The 21071-nt window shown below is 38.7% G+C and overlaps 2 protein-coding genes across 23 annotated transcripts in view; one reads left to right on the top strand and one right to left on the bottom strand.

The window, feature by feature from the left end:
• ACSS3 (acyl-CoA synthetase short chain family member 3) overlaps positions 1–21071 on the bottom strand; it is a 247922-nt gene that overhangs the window by 35463 nt on the left and 191388 nt on the right. The window lies entirely within an intron of this gene.
• The window catches only part of PPFIA2 (PTPRF interacting protein alpha 2), a 500106-nt gene that overhangs the window by 451464 nt on the left and 27571 nt on the right, over positions 1–21071 (top strand). For all 21 annotated transcript variants that reach the window (XM_070454264.1, XM_070454272.1, XM_070454269.1 and 18 more), the window contains 2 exons: positions 11772–11853; positions 16230–16430. In XM_070454264.1, the coding sequence (XP_070310365.1) occupies positions 11772–11853; positions 16230–16430 (283 nt within the window). The remainder of the gene's footprint in view (positions 1–11771; positions 11854–16229; positions 16431–21071) is intronic.

The raw sequence follows: 21071 nt of genomic DNA, 5'->3' as shown, positions 1-21071 counted from the left end.
GCACATCTGAAATGATGCTCTTGTTTTATTCCATGGCTTTCTTTGGATTGAAATGTATCCATTAACATTTGTGTGCTTTTCTTTTTCATCTGTCCTCCTTCATCTCATGAAAAGCACATCAGGGTAAGTTGAATCACAATGGCTGCTGAACATGTTTCTTTTCAGCACCATCCTCTTTTTCTTTTATCTTTAGTATTTCTCCTTTCAGTTGTAACACAAGCTGCACTGCCTCTGACCTAAAATGAAAATTGTGAAGTGTATTCATTTTCTTACCATAAAAGGAATCATTGGTTCAGAGAAATGTTCACATTTAAATGAATCATGTCGGCCTTTCAGGCACTTCAATTTCTTCGGTTCTACTGGACACATATCAAAAGACAATCCAGATGACATTTTCCCTAGTTCTTAAGTCACTCTCTAGGGGTTAGTGTGACATTCAGTGAGGCTTAAGTAATAGCTGCAGGTCACTTGGGTATTTTTGACTGTGCTGCATGGCTGACTCTGCCTGTGTGTTTTGAAGTGCTTTGTGGTTCTCCACTAGCATTATATTCAAGAGATAAATGAATTTGTCAGTTACTAGAACTGCCCTTAGATGAAGAGGGTTAAATGCTGAATCTTCCCCAGTAGGACTTATACATTTGAGTCCAAAGTAATCCTTGGTTCTGACTGAACCCTTTGGTCTTGTGTTTCTTTCCCCTGTTTCCTATACTATGAGTTAAGTCTTAAAGCTTTGAAAGGTGTATTACTAAGATTACTGTTCCAAATTTCAAATTCTGCTTTTTGAACTAAATTTAGAATATGTTATTTATTTCTAAAACCAAGTAGGCTTCAGTTTATGCATAATATAAAGTATTACATTTCTATAAATGCCCACATGGACAACATGATGAGCTATAAAGCACTTTAGATGGAGAGAGGTATTGATTTTTACACTTTAAGCAAACATTTTGAGGGAACAAATAAAATGGCTCCAATGAAATGCAATTATTTAGGAAGCTATGGAAAGTGTCACTAATTGGCAATGTGGATATTTTATATGCCAATACAAGATCATGTGCTTTGTTTATTAGTTTGGTTTACATTTGTTATATTTTTCCTAGTCTAACTTTAAGATATAATTACTACTACTAATTATTTAACAATGCAATGTTTTCTTAAGTTAGGATAACTTGTGATATTAAGGAAAGCTATAGGAAGTGTTCTTGAAAATGCAAGGCAAGCTCTGATTGGAGTACTATTCAACTACATTGGCCAAATGCAAGTTGTTAAGACCTTACTTTTTAAAAATATTCAATACTCTGACACTGGATTTTGAAGAATTATTTACATGTCATCATGTAATAGTGGCCTTCTGTCTTCTAATGATTTTAAGTTTCATGAGGAAAATAATGTCAAGAAATAAAACTTTATTCTCCCTTTTCTTTTTGAATGAAATATTGAAAAGTAATAAATTCATAATACATCAATATCTGTGGACTTTAAGAAATTGATATAATTACCTTAATTGTAAAATTCAATTTCTTGTCTTGTGCATGCTCCTAAAATTTAAACATTTTAAGACCTCAAAATCATTTCCTTGGTCCAATTACTAAGAGGAAGCTCGGGAAGTTAAATGTCAGGAGAAGACAGTACAAACATAGTAAAGATGTGGAAAGATTTGAGGTGGAAAGAATATTGAATTAGGAACAGAAGACAAGACTTTAAGCTCCATGTGTTTTCTGCATACCTTTGAGTTAATGACTTATATTATCTGTACTTTCTGCCAACTTCCTAATACAAGAGTATGAGAAAAAATAATCTCAGAAGCTTAGAACTATAAACTTCAAATCTGATTTAAAGAGGACTCAAAATTAGATGAAGCACCAAAGCAATCTAGTCTAAATGGCTAGTCCAAATAAACCTGAAAACTTATCAATGCCTCTCCAGTAAGTTCCTATTTAACAATCAGGAAGGGACTGGGGAGAACAGACCACAGTATATTGCAAAAGTGAAATTGTTTACTGGAAAGAAATACAAGCCCCTCTAGCTTTCAGTAACAGCATGAGTAATTGCATTGCTCCATCACATTTGTGCGTGCATGTGTGTGTTTACACCTTTTTAATGGTTTTGAAAGTAATTAAATTCAAAATAAAATGAGGAGTGAAATTATGTAAATCCCAACTCAAATTCACAAATATATTTCTTTCCTGAGGCTGTGCCCTCCATTTCAAGTAGCTTGCAGGAAAAAAAAAAAAAGGTTTCAACATGAATGAAGTTAGGATTTATATATTCAAATAATTTCAGTTCCAAGCAATGTAGCATGTATCTGAGCATCTAAATAAAGCACTACTTAAAAGTGCAATGGACTTTATGTGTACTACGTGTGAATATGTGTCATAATAGGATATACCTACACATACACTTGCACTTACCCACATACAGAATCACAGCATGCTGTGCTTTCAAAATCAAGTCAACCTTGTTAATGTTGGATTTGAGACTCTTAATTTTATGGAGCTAAATGTGTATTTTTAGGTAATCAATGTCTGAAGCAGTTGATTGGGATTTGTAATATATTTCTGTTTAGAATAATTATGTTAATTAAGATTATATATTTTCAACTTACATATGTTTTTAAAAAATTGACATGGTGCTATATTTCCTTCATATTTACTGACCAGAATTTGAAACAGTTTTTTGTACTTTTGATTCTCACAGAATTGGTCAATAGATATAGATTTCTGAATAATGGCATTATAACTCATTGTCTGGTTGAAATTCGAAGAAATCATGTTTTCTTTACCCTCTTAACTGTTGAAGTTTATAGGACCAGGATACATTTTATAATTAATAATAGTATAAAGTTATGTAAATTTGCTTTTAGAACTATGTGCAGATTTATTCTCCGTACTGTACTGTTAAGAAGTAGATTCAACTGTCAAATTATTTTGACTTACATTTCATTCTTGGTTTTATCAAGTCATTTATTTCTCCTGGTTATATCAATAAGTAAGTATTTGCTGTGTGCCACAGTAAATAAATAAACCCTAAAGATAAATTTTTCAGCCAGAAAATTACTTTGTATTATAATAATGCAAAATTAAACTGAAACAAATTACAAATTCAGCTTTTCCATCCTGATTATATAAATGGGGCTCACTTCCTTCCTCTGGCCAAGATTCAGAAGAACCTGTTTTTAATAGGAAACAGCAAGAAAAGGAAGGTTCCTTTTTTGTCTTATAGTGTTGGGGACCGAAGTTTGTGATGGTGAAGGTGGTAAAGACTATGTATATTACCAGAAGTCAAATTAATGTGAATCTACACATGAATGAACAATGAGAGGAGAAGTAAAGGTGGGAGAGTATCATTGCCTTTCATTTTAACAAAGAGGTGGTTACTCCTGTCCTCCTTTTATGATGATGTAGAGTTCAGAGAGGTTAGTTAGCCCGAGGATAACGTGGGGGTTAAGAGGCTGACTCTGACCAGGGTATTGGTGCTCAAATTCTGGCTCTGCACTCACTGACTCTGTTCCAAGTGGTCTCTGTCTTCAGTGTCCTCATCTGCAAATGTCTATCAGCATGTATCTTATTGGATGGCTGTGAAGATTCAGTGACTTATACATATAAAGCCCTAAGGATGGTGCTTCACACTGTCACTTACTATCACAGAGTAAGTGATAAATGCATGCCAGCAATTATTACCTAATATCCAGAGCCTAATTTGTCTGCATACAGAAACTTTAATTTTTCAAACCATGATATTTTATCTCAGAATATGAAGTGGTTCATATAAACAAGAAAGTACAATAGATTCAATTACTCACTGTATTCAATTGTAATACATTTTAATTACATTTAAATACAATATTAAAGCATAAATGATAAATATAGCAAGTGCAATAACTAGAATATATACAAGTTATAATATTTGTGTAGAAGAGAAAATGAATTCTGCCTGGGAAAGGTCTTGGAATCTTAACAGGAAGGATAAAGTTTAAACTGAGTCAGAAATATAAGTGTGAGTTTGCCACAATTATGATGCAAAGAAGGATGTCCCAGGCAAAAGATAAAGGCATATACAAAGTCATGGAGGGTAAAAAAATAGAATGAGGTATTTGGAACATAGCAAGCACTGAAGTATTGATTGAGCAAAAGAAGCTGGGAGAAATCCAAGGGCCATTTCACCAAGGGTCTTTTTAGTTGTGCCAAGATATTTAACCTTTATTTTCAGTTCTGTGTGTGTGCTCAGTCATGTCCAACTCTTGGTGACCCCAGTGACTGTAGCCCACCAGACTCCTCTGTCCATGGGACTCTCCAGGCAAGAATGCTGGCATGGGTTGCCATTTCCTCCTTCAGGGGGTCTTCCTGTTGAAGGGATCGAACCTGCATCTCTTATATCTCCTGCATTGGCAGGTGGATTCTTTACCTCTGTGCCACCTGGGAAGCTTATTTTCAGTTGCCTGCTTTAAAAACTTCAAAGTGGGATGGAAGTTTTTAAAGCAGGTAACCCTTACAAAAATATTTGTGTTAGAAAGGTCTTTCTGGAAATTGGAACAAGGATGAGAAGTAGGGAATACTACAGGAGAGGCAGACTGTGAGTTTACTGCCATGATCTACAAATGAGTTTGAACAAAATCTTTGGTAGTAGCCAAAATATCATATTTAATTTTAGAGAGGGCATTTTAATCTTTCTGCACCCAATCTTTGTAGCTGCTAAGCAAAATTCTTACTCCTTATTAAGATGTAATAAGTAGTTGGATCTTAACAGAAACATAGAGTACTTAAAAGTCAACCTTCAATCAAGGATCCTGGATGGTTGTCAACACTGAGATTTTCATGGATTACGAGACAGCAATCTATCAAAAGATACTCTTGGCTAGATCAAGCAAAGATGCATGGTGCAGTAGAAGAGTAAACTCTTACTCCTGAATGTTAGTCTTGGGAGGGATGCATTTGGTGCCATTAATGGGCTTTCCAAGTGGCACAGTGGTAAAAAACCTGTCTGTCAGTGAAGGAGATATAAGAAACGCCGGTCAGTCCCTGCATCAGGAAGATCCCTTGGAGTAGGAAATGGCAACCCATTCCAGTATTCTTGCCTGGGAAATTCCATGGACAGAGTGGCCTGCCAGGCTAGAGTCCATAGGGTCACAAAGAGTTGGACATGACTGAACGCACATGCAGGCAGGCAGGAAACAGACTTTATGAGTGACACTGACACTATGAATTTCCAGATTTTAAAGGATGTAAGAGGCATTGTGGGATCTGGGATGGATCAAAAGTAAGAGGACATTTTATGATTTAGACATCCCAGAGCTTCTCTGATAGCTCAGATGGTAGAGAATCTGCCTCTGAGGCATGAGATCTGGGTTCGATCCCTGGTCAGGAAGATAACCTGGAGAAGGAAATGGCAACCCACTGCAGTATTCTTGCCTGGAGAATCCCATGGACAGAGGAGCCTGGCAGGCTACAGTCCACGGGGTCACAAAGAGTCAGACATGGTTGAGAGACTTTCAGTTTCAGTTTTCAGGTGGAGCTAATGGTAAAGAAGGCGCCTGCAAATGTGGGAGATATAAGAGATATGGGTTCGACCCCTGGGTTGGGAAGATCCCCTGGAGGAGAAAATGGCAACCCACTCCAGCATTCTTGCCTGGAGAATCCCATGGATCGCAGAGTCTGGCGGGCTACAGTCACAGTCAGACATGACTGAAGCAACTTAGCGAGCACTCATGATTGTGATCATCAAAGAAGAGAAACAACTTACAATCACTGGAAAACGGTACTTGCAAAGATGGAATTATTCATGTTCAAATTATTTGCCAAAGTAAGTTTCCAGGTCTAATTAGAAGTCAGAGAAGACTATTAGAAAGGAAGATCAAGACTACAACAGGTTTAGTCCAAGCTGATGATTGTGTGGTAGGCATTTGAGGAGCTATTGAAGGGTTTTCAGAGGACAGTTCAATAATATTATCTCACATTAATTGGCTGTTTCTTTTGTACAAGTTATAGGTGTCATCACATTAAATATATTTTCTTATTTAACTCTCATACCAACCCTCTGAGGTAGGTGCTGTTATCAACTTCATCTTACGCATGAGGAAACTGAGCTACAGAAAGGAAAAGTGACTTGTCCGTGGGTGCACAGCTAAGAAGGAGGGCCCCAGGAATCCAGCCCAAGCATCCCCACCTCAGAGCCCATTGTACTTATTACCGGATCTGCTCTTACAGATTTATTTTCCATGGCAATGTACCGCAAGGGTAAGAAGCCTGGAGAGTAAGGCCAATTACAAGCCTGAGAAAAAAGAACAGTGGCAGTGAAAACAGAAATTAAAAGCAGATAAAATAGGAAGTAAGAATGGAAATAGACAGGCATTAAATGGGTGGTGACTGAAATGGCCAGCCTGAGCGAGAGAGGAAAGACAACCATGTGGTATTTAGATAGTCATATTGCAAACTGGCAGTTCCAAAATAGCCTCCTAGACTAAGTGGTCCGAGAATAAAGTCTCTTTTCTCTGACAGCAATGAACCATCCACATTGGGAAGAATATGGAGAAGGAGACCTCACTGCCCCCAGGGTTGTGAATTTTTGAATAATGAATTTCATTTCTCAGCATTTAACATCTTAGTGAAATTGTTGATTTACAAGTTGTTCCAGACTGTAAGAGCTTTAGATCAGGGACTGTGTATGCCCTGGGACTAGGGTAGGCAGGCAGTCATTAGATTCTTATAGACCTACTATGTGTTGAGTTTTTTACCTCAAAACAAAAAATAAAACTAACAAAATTTCTGACTCAGCAAAATATTAAAGATAGTCTATTAAAAATTGCTTGGTACTGAGGGGCCTAAAAACATAAGTACTAAATATTGCCTCCAGGTCCAAGGTAGGATGGTTTCAGAGAGAAAACATTTTAATTGTCCCTTGAAAAACAAGATACAGTGGGAAGACAAAGCAGAAGAGCATGTGGATATCATTTAGTATGAAAGGCACAAAGCTAAGAAACGCAAACATACTCTACCTATGAGGTCAAAACTGAAACAGTTGAAGGTCTAAAACCTGTAAAGGAGGAAGCAGACATTTCTGTTTGGATGGAATCATTCAAGCAAAACCGTACTTGCTTAAATTAGTCTGGATTAGGAGTTAGAACTACAAGCCCAGAAAATGCCCTTGATAGATTTACACATTTTAGACATTTTCAGCTCTTCATCTAGATGTGCTTGGTGGTGGATATTACTAGGGTGCCCACTCTTTGCTCCTGTCTCGGATCAGGTAGGACAAGTGCAGGCTGCCGTCCGCACGTTTCCCTAGGAACTTGCCAATTATTCACACACCCGAGCGTTCCCCACGCGCTGGGCCTTCTTGACGTGCCGCATTCCATTTATGGCAACTCACTGACACCCTTCTCAAGAGAGTCTGAGGCCTTTGGGGAAATTAGTGGCATTCTTTATTGCGGACAAGAATGTGTTTCCTGAAAAAGACTCAGCGACTCAGAAGTTTTTCTGATTCAAAACTGACCTTCCCTTACAATAGTGCTCTGTTTCCACACAGGAAATGACAATCTTGTACCTGAAACTTCCTGTAGAAGGAAGTGCTACTGACTGTCCTCTAAAATCTGTTCTAAAATTTAAGACACATATGGGTGCCCCTGTTTATAGTGATGCGTACATGTAAGTGATTTGAGGGGAAAGGATGGTTAGATATTAGATTATCTAAAAGAAAGAAAGGAAAAAGGAAGGGAGAAAGAAAGAAATGGAGAGAGAGAGAGAAGGAAGTAAGGGAGAAGCGAGGGAGAAGGAAGGAAGGAGAACAGAGAACACCCGTGTAGCCAAAATGCCTGTTTATCCCAAGTCACTTTTTTTAAATTTAGTATTTCCTAATAGTTCAGGTCACTGTTTCTCTGAAAGTAACTTCAAAATATCTGATGGCCACAAGCATGCCTTCATGCAATTAATACTATGCTTACCCTTAATCATCTCTCATGAGATCACCATGTATTAAACTCAGTGATTTCCAAGAATTTTAGCAGTAACCAAATTGCTTTGTTTTCCCAACCATGCCTCTCTCCCAAGCCAGCATGTCCAGATATATGTCTCTTAAATAAATTCCATATGATGCTGATTTTTTTAATAGAGAAAAATTAAATATTTCTTGGAGAATTTCAGTGCATTGCTTTACATAATTACTACAGCCCTTGGGTTAAGGAAAGGCAGACCTGGATTAATATCATGCAACACACAGCCCTAGAGTAAAAGCCAGTCATCCACTCCAGTCTGGCCTGTTTGTCACAGTTCCAAGTGTGTCTGTTCAGAGGCCTCTATTTGTGATTTAGCCCTGCCAGCTAAGGGCCAAAGGGCAGAATCCCCTGGACCCTTATCCCATTATCTTTGTGTTAAGTAGTTAGAAAAGAAAAAGGAGTCCAGAATGGCAGTGGCTAAAAGACAAAGTAGGGAAAAGCCCACGAAAATAGAACAAAGGAAGGTCGGAGGACTGGAGTGAGAACCTCAGGTGAAACAAACAGCCCTCCTGGCTAGCCCAATTTACATAGGGCAGGCTCAGGGGGAAGAGAAAAAACGTTTAAAAAGAGGAGCCAAAATTGGGCCTCTGGCCTCTCTTCTGTTCACCTTTCCTTTAGGGTCAGCCTGTCGTGCCTCGAGGGTGTAGGTTCCTTTGCTTGCCGAGTAAAACTCTGAGCTGTAATCGAGCTGTAACATGGGTCTACTGTTTCAAATCTTTGCAGTGAGACAGAACCAAGGAAATTACACCCTCCCCCTGACGTTTGCATACTCTTACTAAAGCTGTTGTGCTATGAGTGTTTGTAATTTAAATGTAACAAAGCACAAAGAAAAATTTTCCAAGGGATATAATGTCCAGTGATTTCTCAAACAACTGTATGATAAATTTCTGTTCAAAAGGAGAATAGGATTACTTGAGCTCATTGGATTGCCTCTTAACCAGATTCCTATCAGGGGTCACAAACCAGATTGAACTCTTAGAATCATCTGCAATGGGTGCTGTTCTTATAAAGTGACTGAAAAAAATGTACTAAAAGTATATTATGAGATGTAATTTACACCTCAAAAACCAGGTGTAAATTACAGAAGCAACTAAATGTAAATAAATACCGGCTGACATGTTCAACATTCACTACTGCTTACAGAACACCTCTTTGGTGCCTGACTGTTCTAGATGCTTCAGATGCACCTCTGAACAGAGTATGTACTTGAGGCATTGGTCCCTCTTGAGCTTATTTTCTTTCATGAGATGACAGGTTGAGGAATAAATGATACATTATGTTAGAAGATAAGTGACGTGGGAAAAAATAAGGCAAGGAATGGAGATAAGGAATGTCTTCTCGGTATTATGGGAAAGAGGGGAAGAGACAGTCAGAGAGAAAGTGACATTTGAGTAAAGATTTAAAAGTATACAAAGAGTAAGGCATGTGAAGGTAGAGCAGGCAAGCATTCAGAATGAGGCAACAGCAGGTGCAAAGTTCCTGAGGCAGAAAAAGGTCTGGGCTGTGTCCAGGGAACAACAAGGAAACCAGTGTTGCTTGCTGATGTGGGCTTGAGTCAGAGAACAAAGGGTAGAATGGATCCTAACAGCTGGTTTAGCTTTTATTCTCAGTGAGGCAGATATTAATTGGAGGGTTATGAGCAGAGAAGTTACATTATCTGACTTAACTTTTAACAGGATCACTCCAGTTCCTGTGGCACGCTTTTTAAATCAGGGAACTCGTTAGAAGATTCACAATTGAAATGTTCTACTTTTCAAAAATGGCTTATGTACAATTTATGTAATTTCCTTGTGAAAATGTTATGTGCTTTCTAGGTGATGAGTGCATATTGACTTGCTTTTTTTTGGCTAAATGTAGCAAAAACCAGGTGTAAATGTGTATTTGTTTCTTCCCCTCTAATGCTACTCACCTGTCACATAACTGAAGCGTTTTCCCCCCAATGGATGTAACGTTACAGCTCTTGATAATGCTCCTGGGCCCCGTGGAAACCCACTCTAAATTTTCTTGCACGTGTGCTGTGTTCAGTCCTGCCTCTGCCCCTGCGTCCTTACTGCTCATTGTGCTTGGAATGTCATCCCTGACTCCTTTCCACCAGCCCTTCAAAGTCAGTTCAGTTCCTCTGAAGTCTCTGCTGCTCATTTCCATTGCTACAAATATTAACCCCTTCTCCAAAACATCATACTCAGAATGTGCGTCATCGAGTTTAGCATCTATTTGTGAACTGCGCTGTTTTTAAACAGTTTCATGTATTTGCTTTTTCTATTTAACCAGGGATCTCCTGTAAAACTGGGTGCTTGTCTGTGTGAGTCTCAGGTCTCAGCTCACAATAGGTGCTCAATAATTACCTGATGGTTTGTAGTTTAACCCTTCGACTCATTTCTAGTCGATATATCTATCACAGTGAGACTAGGCTATTCAAAAAGCCGAATTTTCAATGCAGGCATGTCCTCGGAAAGCCTGAGGAGATGGCTGAAAGTCCAGCGAAGCAGGTGAGGGAGCTACTCTAGTTTCGCTTTGGAGTCAGGGCACCAGTGTCGCTGTTCCCCTTCCCAGGTGCTGAATAGCTGACACACGTCTTCTTTACTATCCCATGAAGTGAAAAAGCAGTTGATTTGTGTGTCTTTTCAGCTACTATTAACTATAATCTTTGTTTTGCCTCCTTGTTACTTTGTTGCACTGCATTTTTTGGTAGCATCTATTGCACACGGAAAGCTTTTGTGTTAGAAAACATCTTTATTATATATTCTAACATGTTATAGTCCACCACAATAAGCAATTAATCAATTGATAGCAGGAAGTAATCAAATGCTTCATTTCGGAGTTCTTAAGCATGAAAGACACACATTCAAAATAAAACAATATGTATAAAATGTGTGTGTAAGATCAATGTATCTAAGGAATAGAGAATATATTTTCCAATATAGTCCTGGCCAGGTATATATCAATTTGAGTTTCAAAGAAACACAGACTTGTTATTTCAATCATGAACGAGCTGAAATTGGTTTTGTAAATGGATGTCAAGGGTCAGTAGTAGGGATAGTGATTAAAGATGCATTTGTCTAGGCTCTTCACATATTTTTGTTATCAGAAGCAACCATTTCTTGTCATTGAGATGCTTTGCTTTCTTTAAAACCAGTAGTGATTGTAAATGAAAATAAGTGTACTATTGAATTTTATATCTTACATTGTTTTTAGTGATGGAAGTCAATGTACCTCGGAGTTCCCTTCAAATGAGAAGTAATGTTGTAGTCTACACAAAAAACTAACTCCTAAGATAGCCACCTGGACCCAGGAAGCATACTAAAATCAAGTGTATCATTTGAATGGGGCTAAATTTACTGACTTGATCTTCTGCCTCTATAAACAGGCATTTGTTTCTACTATTGAAATAATAAAGAGAAGCAGACAAGACAGATGGAAGAAACTTCACTTAGATCCTGTAATGCATGCAGGAATATGTATATGTGGGCACTTTCTTGTTTAAGGGATAAAGTTATTTGCTGATAATATAATTCAGTTTCTTAGTCCATTAACATTTAATGTTTCAATTTCAGTGAATCAGTATTGGGGAAAATTATTTTTAGATATCAGTGTTTCATTTCTAATAAAATCAATGGATAATTTGCATGTATTATTCAAAGGAAGAAAGAATTCTGTTATTCTGTATTAACTCATAAAAAGCTTACAAAGGATTATGGGGCTTTTAAAAAATATTGTCATTAAAAATAATCATAGCCATCTTTTCCCATATTACCTGACTAACAATCCTTGCTGTATACTTCAGGCATGAACTTCTAGAAGAAGCTCGGAGAAAGGGATTACCTTTTGCCCAATGGGATGGGCCCACTGTAGTCGCATGGCTAGAGGTAAGAGAATTAAATCAGAAGACTTTCAATCCAATCCAATTTTTAGAGACAAGTAAAGCCAGGTTCCTGACATCTTCATTTTTCTGGTAGTCTGGAATAGCTTATAAAGAGAATGTTTGCTTTATCTAGGGACCCACAGTCATAGCTGTGATTTTTCTCTGATGCTTTCTTGTGACTGTGGCAGAGCAGTAGGCAGTGAGATGAAAGAAAGTTTTAGTAAATTCCGTGCTCTTTATATCTAGAGTAAGTCAAGAAACAATTCTTGAGTAACACTCCTTGGAGAGTAAAGCATCTGCCTGCAATGTAGGAGACCCAGATTTGAACCTTGGGTCAGGAAGATGCCCTGGAGAAGGGAATGGCAACCCCCTCCAGCATTCTTGCCTGGAGAATCCCATGGACAGAGGAGCCTGGCGGGCTACAGTCCATGGGGTCGCAAAGAGTCGGACACGACTGAGCGACTAACACTTTCATGTGTGGTTGCTAGGAAGCATCTGTCCAGTACATTAGCCCAGGGCCCTTCCTCATCAGCAGGTTAACAGAGAAGAGCTATGTCCGTATTTTTAGCACTTCTGTGTGATCCAAGACATTTGCAGCCATTCCTTTGCTTGTAGGACATTCCTGAACATGAAGGAGCCAGCTAGATTTAGACATTTGTGGAGTTTTGCAGAATACACAAACCCTTGTTCCCTTTGGTGTCTAGACTGAATGTTTTTAATGAAATGAGAACTACAGTTAGCATATCCTGCACAACACAATGGCCTGGATAAATGAATCAATACCTGATCAGCAGAAGCAGGCCAGGATGGTGAAGAAAATACATATTTGACCACAAAGGGCCCTTTCATACCACTTCTCAATAGTTTCACTGCCCCTTCTGTTCAGTTCTCTAATGTGGGCTGTTGGCAGCTGCTAGGATATGCTGATATCAAGATGAAGGGAAGTAGAGTCAGTCCACCATATCCATAGGTTCCCTGTCCATGGATTCAACCAAACACGTTCAATCTGATACAAATCCCTGGATGAGCCCTGGATAGTCAGGCCCCATAGGGACTCTAGCATCTGCAGATTTTGGTCTGCAACATCCTGGAGCCAATAGCCCAAGAACACCAAGGGACTGACAGTCTGAACTTTTGTTGCTTGGCAGAGACAATTAGAACCCATTGTTTTAAAAGGTTCAGGATTATAAAATCATTCACCTTTGTTGTTATATCAAATCCAGAGCTAATGAATTAATCAATGAGGGACAACAAAACTCATTTCAGTTTAAAAAATTATCTTGCCCATATAAATATAAAAACATGCTTTGCATTTTTTTTTTTTTTGGACTAAGTGAAAGAAGCCTGTGTCTTGCTTTATTTTATTCTTTCATATCAGTCAGGAAATTTTTTAGCTTATTAGTGATCAGAGCTGTTCTTCCAAATATGTCTTTAAAATTACTATATTTAAAAAATCAATAATAAGACAAAATGTTTAAGAAAGCCCACCACAAAACTGAGAGCAACTCATTGTGCAGTTTCTCTCCAGTAAAATGAGCTACGGTTTCACAGAGTTAGCTGCTATTTTGGCAAGTGATGAACAGATCCTTTATTAAAAAAACAACAACAAGATTTACTGACATTAAGGGCTTAAAAATGACAGGCAGCGGCGTTTCTGCTAATTAAAGCTTTCCTGAGCACACAAAAATTGCTTCTAGTCTGCTCCCTAAAGTGACTGAAATTATAAAATGGAATAAACACAATGAGTGCGGTGGGTGATCCAAAGAATGAGAGCTCTTAACTTTCACCTCCTTTAGTACCTCCTTGAGTGCACAGCCCACTGAGTGATGGATACAAATAAGTCTGATGCTTCACACACCAAGAACTTTGTGAAAGTCTAATCAGGGATGGGGGCTTTCCAGGTAGCGCTAGCAGTAAAGAACCTGCCTGCCAGGGCAGGAAATGTTAAGAGTCGTGGGTTCCATCCCCGGGTCTGGAAGATCCCCTGGAGAAGGACATGGCAACCCACTCCAGTATTCTTGCCTGGAGAATATCATGGGCAGAAGAGCCCGGCAGGCTATAGTCCATAGGGTCACAGAGTCAGACATGACTGAAGCGACTTAGCACACAGCACAATCAGGAATGACCTTGGTAACCAGGTATTAGCAACCATGTATTGGTAATGTTAACCAGTATGGAAGTCCAAATATCTTAGTATAGAGGAGGTAAAAAGAAGTGAAAATCATCCAGGTCCAGTGAAGGTATATTTAGGTGTTTAGGTATTTTGAACAACTTCAGTTTACAAACTATGAATTCAAATCCAGTCTTTTCTCGTATATAATCATATCTGTCAAGACAAGGTCAATTCCTGTGCCTAACATGTAGGAGATGCTATTGTGAGTCATGCACCGCACCTGTCTCCTTTCTCTTATCTCAGTCACAGCCCAGGCCACGTTGGATGAATGATTTCACTTTTTAATTCCTCTACAGAAGCAAGCAACCCTTTAACATAGAAGAATTTTTAAAATTAAAAAAAAAAAATCAGTATTAGTTATTTATCATCACGTAGCAAATTATCCCAACACGTAGCATTTCTTTTCCTCATGACTTCTGTGGGTCAGGAATCTGGACATGGTTTACCTACGGCCTCTATCCAAAGTCTCTCACAAGACTGAGGGCAGAGTGTCAGCCCAGGGCCCCAGTCGTGTCAAGACTTAACTTGGAGGAAAATCCAATTCTGAGCTGACTCCGCTCCTTGCTGCTGTTGGCCAGAGACATCTGTTCCCTTCCACGTGAGCATCTCACAGGAGTGCTCACAGCTCGACAGCTGGCTTCCCCCAGAGCAAGAGCTCAGAGGAGAGAGGCAGAGAGGACCAGCTGGAATGAAGCCCGTCTGTTCATAACCTAACCTAGAAAGTCACATCCCATCACTTTCGCACGTGTGCTAAGTTGCTTCAGTCGTGTCTGACTCTGTGCAATCCTGTGGACTGTAGCCTGCCAGGCTCCTCCGTTCACGGGATTCTCCAGGCAAGAGTACTGCAGTGGGGTGCCATGCCCTCCTTTAAGGGATCTTCCCAGGGATCGAACCTGGGTCTCTGGCATCCCTTGCACTGGCAAGTGGGTTCTTCACCACCAGCGCCAGTCAGTTTTATCACAGTCTTTTCATTACAGTAAGTCTCCAGGTCCAGCCCCAACTTGGAGGAAGTGGGTGATACAAGTGCAGGAATATCAGGAAGTGAGATAATTTGGAACCATCTTAGAAGCTGCCTGAAACAAAGCCTTAGGAATAATAAAGCTAAATCTCATCCATTTTATAAATGAGGGCAACAGGGCTGAGGTACAGAGGACTTCTACAACTCACCAGTGACAGGGAAGGCCTGAGCCCTCTGATTCTTAGTCTAGAGCTCTTGGCGTTATATATTGCTGATTTATGGTTTTTCTTCTCTTGTTCCTTCACTTGCGCTCACTCTCAGTGTTCTCTCCTTTTGCTCAGTCTGTTCATATCAACAAATATAATACCTCCCCAAAATAGTATTTTAGCTTTTTAAAAATTTAAGCTCACCAGTAGGTGCCCCACTTCTTATTCATAGCTAACGACAAGGGAGCGGGCAGAGGGATGGCAAGAATATTCCTTACGAACCGTGTGCAATTCTGATGCTCCAACTTAGTGCATCCACGCTGGGCTTCACATGCATGCTGGGCATCATGCTGTGTTCACTGCACTACCAATTCAACTGTCTTTCCAAAGCCTCACAGCAAAGTTGAAAAATCAGAGTCCGTAATTTCTAGAGCATTATTCGTTTTGTAACTCTCTTTAATTAATGTTTTACAGGTGCTGATACTGTTAGCCTCTTCCATTAGCCCATCATTTCATTCTCCAAAAAGTATTTTCCTATTTAGCATCTAATTGAGCACATACAAATTAGCACATAGCATAGGTAGGTAGGTTGGAAATGTCGCTTAGCCACATTAAAGCCTTTGATCAAAAGCACTCAGAATTCCAAAGGAGAATTATAAATTGAAGTCATTTATTAAACAAATGTGTTAATTGAGCCTTTACCAAATGCAGCTTGTAGCTGTTCTTGTCCTTAAACTCTAGAGGAGATTTGGTGAGGTGCAGCTATTATATTTATCCCTCATAAATTCGTTGTTAAATTGCATACCCTGAAGGCTACCTTTCCAATCTTTATTTCCGTTACTGCCTAACTGGTTCTTTGAATAAATTAGTTAATGTCTTTGTGCCTCTTTCTGCTCTGGGGGAAATAATAATAGCACCTCTTTCATGGGGTTGTGGTATAAATGAGTTCATACAAGTAAGGTAATTAGAATACGATCTAGCACATAGTGTTAATGGTTAACTATGGTTATAATCTGGGTACATTTTTTTCCCCAATCCAACAGCTCTGGTTGGGAATGCCTGCTTGGTACGTGGCAGCCTGCAGAGCCAATGTGAAGAGCGGTGCCATTATGTCTGCTTTATCGGACACTGAGATCCAGAGAGAAATTGGAATCAGCAACCCTCTGCATCGCTTAAAGCTCCGATTAGCAATCCAGGAGATGGTTTCCCTAACCAGTCCTTCAGCTCCTCCAACATCCAGAACTGTGAGTCCGTTTGCACTCCTCCCCTCCCCCAGGGCTGGGCAGACAGCAGCCTCCCCAAGCCCACAGAGCAGAACTGTGGCAGCAAGCATGTCAATGTCAGCATGCATTATTCCCAGATCTAGCTTGCTCTTCATTAACCTTGCTGCTACTTTTAATAGGTTTTCAATTGAAGAGCTGTGAGTCCTATCAGACTTGAAGGCTGCAACCAAAATAGACTTTCGAGCTAGCCTCTAAAGTTTAGATTTTTCTCCCAAGCAAGACCAAGAGTTTATTCTTTTGTGAGATTTTTCCTTTTTAATGTAATCCAGCATCTCAAGGTGAACTCTAGGCAGCAGTACTTTTTGAAGATGTAATGCTAAACTCACTACCTCTTAAGTGGTTTTCATAAATGAAAGTACCTTAATATTTAATGTTTTATAAATACCGTGTGAATTACCTGCCCCCAAAACCTGTTTGCTTTTTATTTATAAATCCCTATTTCTCTCATAATTTTGTCCCTGTCTTAATATTAGAAAAGGATAAAATATTTTAAAAAGGAATACCAGATGACAAATTCAAACATTGAGAAAAACTTGCAAATAACATTCATTCTTTCCTTAGTCCTTCTCCAAATTATATCATTTTCTGATAAAGGATGTGATTTCTGATGTTAATTGGATTTTTCTGGTTCCATGTCTTATACAAAAAAAAAAAAAAAGGAAAAATGAGGTAAGTTCAAATACTGGGCAAAAGATAGGAAAGTAAAATTATTTCAATTTTCAGGCACACAGCTAACTTCAGTATAACTTTTTTTTATATGGTCTTAATGTATGGATCTGAGAGTTGGACTGTAAAGAAAGCTGAGCGCAGAAGAAATGATGCTTTTGAACTGTGGTGTTGGAGAAGACTCTTGAGTGTCCCTTGGACTGCAAGGAGATCCAACCAGTCCATCCTGAAGGAGATCAGTCCTGGGTGTTCATTGGAAGGACTGATGCTAAAGCTGAAATTCCAATACTTTGGCCACCTCATGCGAAGAGTTGACTTATTTGAAAAGACCCTGATGCTAGGAAAGATTGAGGGCAGGAGGAGAAGGGGATGATGGAGGATGAGATGGTTGGATGGCATCACCGACTCAATGAACATGGGTTCGGGTGGACTCCAGGAGTTGGTGATGGACAGGGAGGCCTGGCGTGCTGCGGTTCATGGGGTTGCAAAGAGTCAGAAAGGACTGAGTGACTGAACTGAACTGAACATCAGAGTAAATTGGAGAATTTGCTTCATTTTATTACATATATTCTTATATTCCTTTCCAATGCACTAGATTCCAGTGCTAGAAACACAAAGTCAAAATTTAAAAGTGTTTATCTTTCTTATATCCATATATCCATATATGGATATCCATATATCCATTTTAACTTTTTCCTAAGATATATTTAGAGAAAATATATACTTTAACAAATTCTTATATATAACTTCTTGAAAGTGAAAGAGGAGAGTGAAAAAGTTGACTAAAAACTCAACATTCAGAAAACTAAGATCATGGCATCTGGTCCCATCACTTCATGGGAAATAGATGGGGGAACAGTGGAAATAGTGACAGAGTTTATTTTGGGGGGGCTCCAAAATCACTGCAGATGTTGACTGAAGCCATGAAATTAAAAGATGCTTGTGCCTTGGAAGGAAAGTTATGACCAACCTAGACTGCATATTTAAAAGCAGTGACATTACTTTGCCAACAAAGGTCTGTCTAGTCAAGGCTTTGGTTTTTCCAGTAGTCATGTATGGATGTGAGAGTTGAACTGTAAAGAAAGCCGAGCACCGAAGAATTGATGCTTTTGAACTGTGGTGTTGGAGAAGACTCTTGAGAGTCCCTTGGACTGCAAGGAGATCCAACCAGTCCATCCTAAAGGAGATCGGTCCTGGGTGTTCATTGGAAAGACTGACGCTGAAGCTGAAATTCCAATACTTTGGCCACCTCATGCGAAGAGTTGACTCATTGGAAAAGACCCTGATCCTGGGAAAGATTGGGGGCAGGAGGAGAAGGGGACGGCAGAGGATGAGATGGCTGGATGGCATCACCGACTCAATGGACATGAGTTTGAGTAAACTCCGGAAGTTGGTGATGGACAGGGAGGCCTGGCGTGCTGCGATTCATGGGCTCGCAAAGAATCAGACACCATTGAGTAACAAAACTGAACTGATAGCATATTAAAATGTATATAAATGTTATATGCTGAAGTACTACTGAAGCTTAAAAAGTAATTCAGAATATATTTAAAATAAAAGTTGAGAAGGCCATTATAATAGTTACTATAAACAGAATTCAGATGATGAGTTTCCTGAGTAACTTCCAACTGAGAGAGAAGTATCATGACTGGTTTCTGTTAACATTCTCCTCCCAAGAGCAAATTTGAACAAAAATATTTAAAATTCCTAATCTTGCAAAAGTAAAAGCAACAGAAGTCCCAACTTAAAGATGAAAAATAAAATATAACTGACTTATATTTAGCATCCTGTTTCTTAAAGGAAAATTGAGTAATTAAGCACTATTTTTCTAAAAATATCTAGGCAAACTGAAGGAACTTAAATCAGAAGCTGGGAAAGGTAAGGGCATACTCAGTTGTTCAAAGAACAGTCAAATGTGAAGAGAGCTTATGAGACCCTCCTTCATCTATTCTCAGTTCACCTCAAAGGCTTTATTTCCTCAGATCGGGATCCCGGGAACACAGAACTACTTTCAGTTTCCTAAACTTTTATGAGTTGGGTTGATCATAAGCTTTTTCCATTGTTCTTCTCCTGCCTGGCACATTCTTCCCACTCCAGGGTCACTGGCCTCCAATTCTTCCTCCCTCTGATGATCCCGGAATGTCCTTCCTCTGAAAAGTTTTCATCAAACTCCAAAGTCTGGGTTTGCTTCCCTTCCCAAGTTATCGCTCTGTATACTTATAAAAAGCTATTACATAATTCTCTCTCCTTGATTCATCCCACAGTAGGCCAAGTAAGTATATTATCAGATTTTCCATAGTCCCTAGGCCTTAACTCCGGAGACGGCAATGGCACCCCACTCCAGTACTCTTGCCTAGAAAATCCAATGGACGGAGGAGCCTGGTGGGCTGCAGTCCATGGGGTCGCTAAGAGTTGGACACAACTGAGTGACTTTACTTTCACTTTTCACTTTCATGCATTGGAGAAGGAAATGGCAACCCACTCCAGTGTTCCTGCCTGGAGAATCCCAGGGACGGGGGAGCCTGGTGGGCTGCCGTCTGTGGGGTCGCATTGAGTCAGACACGACTGAAGCAACTTAGGAGCAGCAGCAGCAGCAGGCCTTAACTCAGTGCCTGGCAAATTGTAAATAGTCAATAAATATGCATCTTAATATCATGATTTTATAAGTCATACTACCCACCACTACACAGGATATGAAATATGTATGCCCTGATTACAGAGAGAGGATAGCCATGCTAAGAAAATGAAGACATGTTCACAAGCAGGTTTAGTAGAAGATGACAGAGTTTTATTCCTTAATGTGAGATAGAAGCAGAGTGCTCTGGCATTCCAAGGAGGAAAAAGTCAGTTCTGATTATGGCTCAAAGAGAAATTAACATTTGAAAGACAGGTAATATATTGTTAATTATTAAAATCATTAATATTTTCATTCTTTTTGATAGAGACCTTTACATTCTACTTTCTTTCTCATTTTATAAAAATAAATTATTTTTACATATTATTTTGTACTTTTAAAGCCCAATAACAGAACATGAATATTTCCCCCATTTTATTAATATTAAATATGTAATGTAGTATCATTGTTAATTGCTGCATACCTCCTTTAATTTATTTAACCAACCCCCTAATATGGGACATTTTGCTTATTTAGCAGTTTCATTGTATTTACATACAGTGCCATAGTGAGTATGACTGTAGTTATATTATTACATTGACTGTGGTTATTTCCGTAGCAATATTTGTATAGAGGGCATTTATATTTTTATTACTTTTGAACCTTAGTTGCCAGATTCTATTGTGTAGTCTTTTCTCCCTGTTTGTCAATGTTAATGACTGCATTGCTTAAGTTTACATTTTAAAAGTTACTAGGAAAGTTAAAATGTTTTCATATACTTATTTATTTTAGCATTTAAACGAATTTCCTATTCATAGCTTTTTCACTTTTCTATCATTATAGAAATTTTCATTTTTTTTTTGCTAATGTGTAAAAGCTCTTTATTCACAGAAGACATATGCCTTTAGCTAAATATCAATACAAGTTGCACAAGAGAGAATTTGTCTCTATTTGCTTTAAAAATAATCTACTGAGTGCTTTTTGTAAACATTTCTTTAACTCTATCTACATGAAAGTATTTACTTATTTTTAATATATTTCAAATATGATTTGCTTTGCAAAAAAATTACATGTGATTTTAATCCACTACAAAAAGTGAAGATGAAAACATTTTAAAGTCATCACCTAAAATTATATACTAGGATTCACTCTTTGAAATTTCAAAAGGAGTTGGCTTTTTTTTTTTTTTAATGTTATCATGTCTTCTAGAACACTGCCAACAGTTCTGAGCATACAAGATATTCCATGTGTTTAGGTTTGGGTTCCTGAGAAAGATGTACCTTGTTCATTCACTCAAATTCTTAAGATAAAAAAACAAGATA

Source organism: Odocoileus virginianus, chromosome 24, assembly GCF_023699985.2.
Source record: "Odocoileus virginianus isolate 20LAN1187 ecotype Illinois chromosome 24, Ovbor_1.2, whole genome shotgun sequence".
NCBI lineage: Eukaryota > Metazoa > Chordata > Mammalia > Artiodactyla > Cervidae > Odocoileus > Odocoileus virginianus.
The sequence above is the reverse complement of the archived record's forward strand: the minus strand, read 5'-3'. Positions and strand labels throughout refer to the sequence as shown.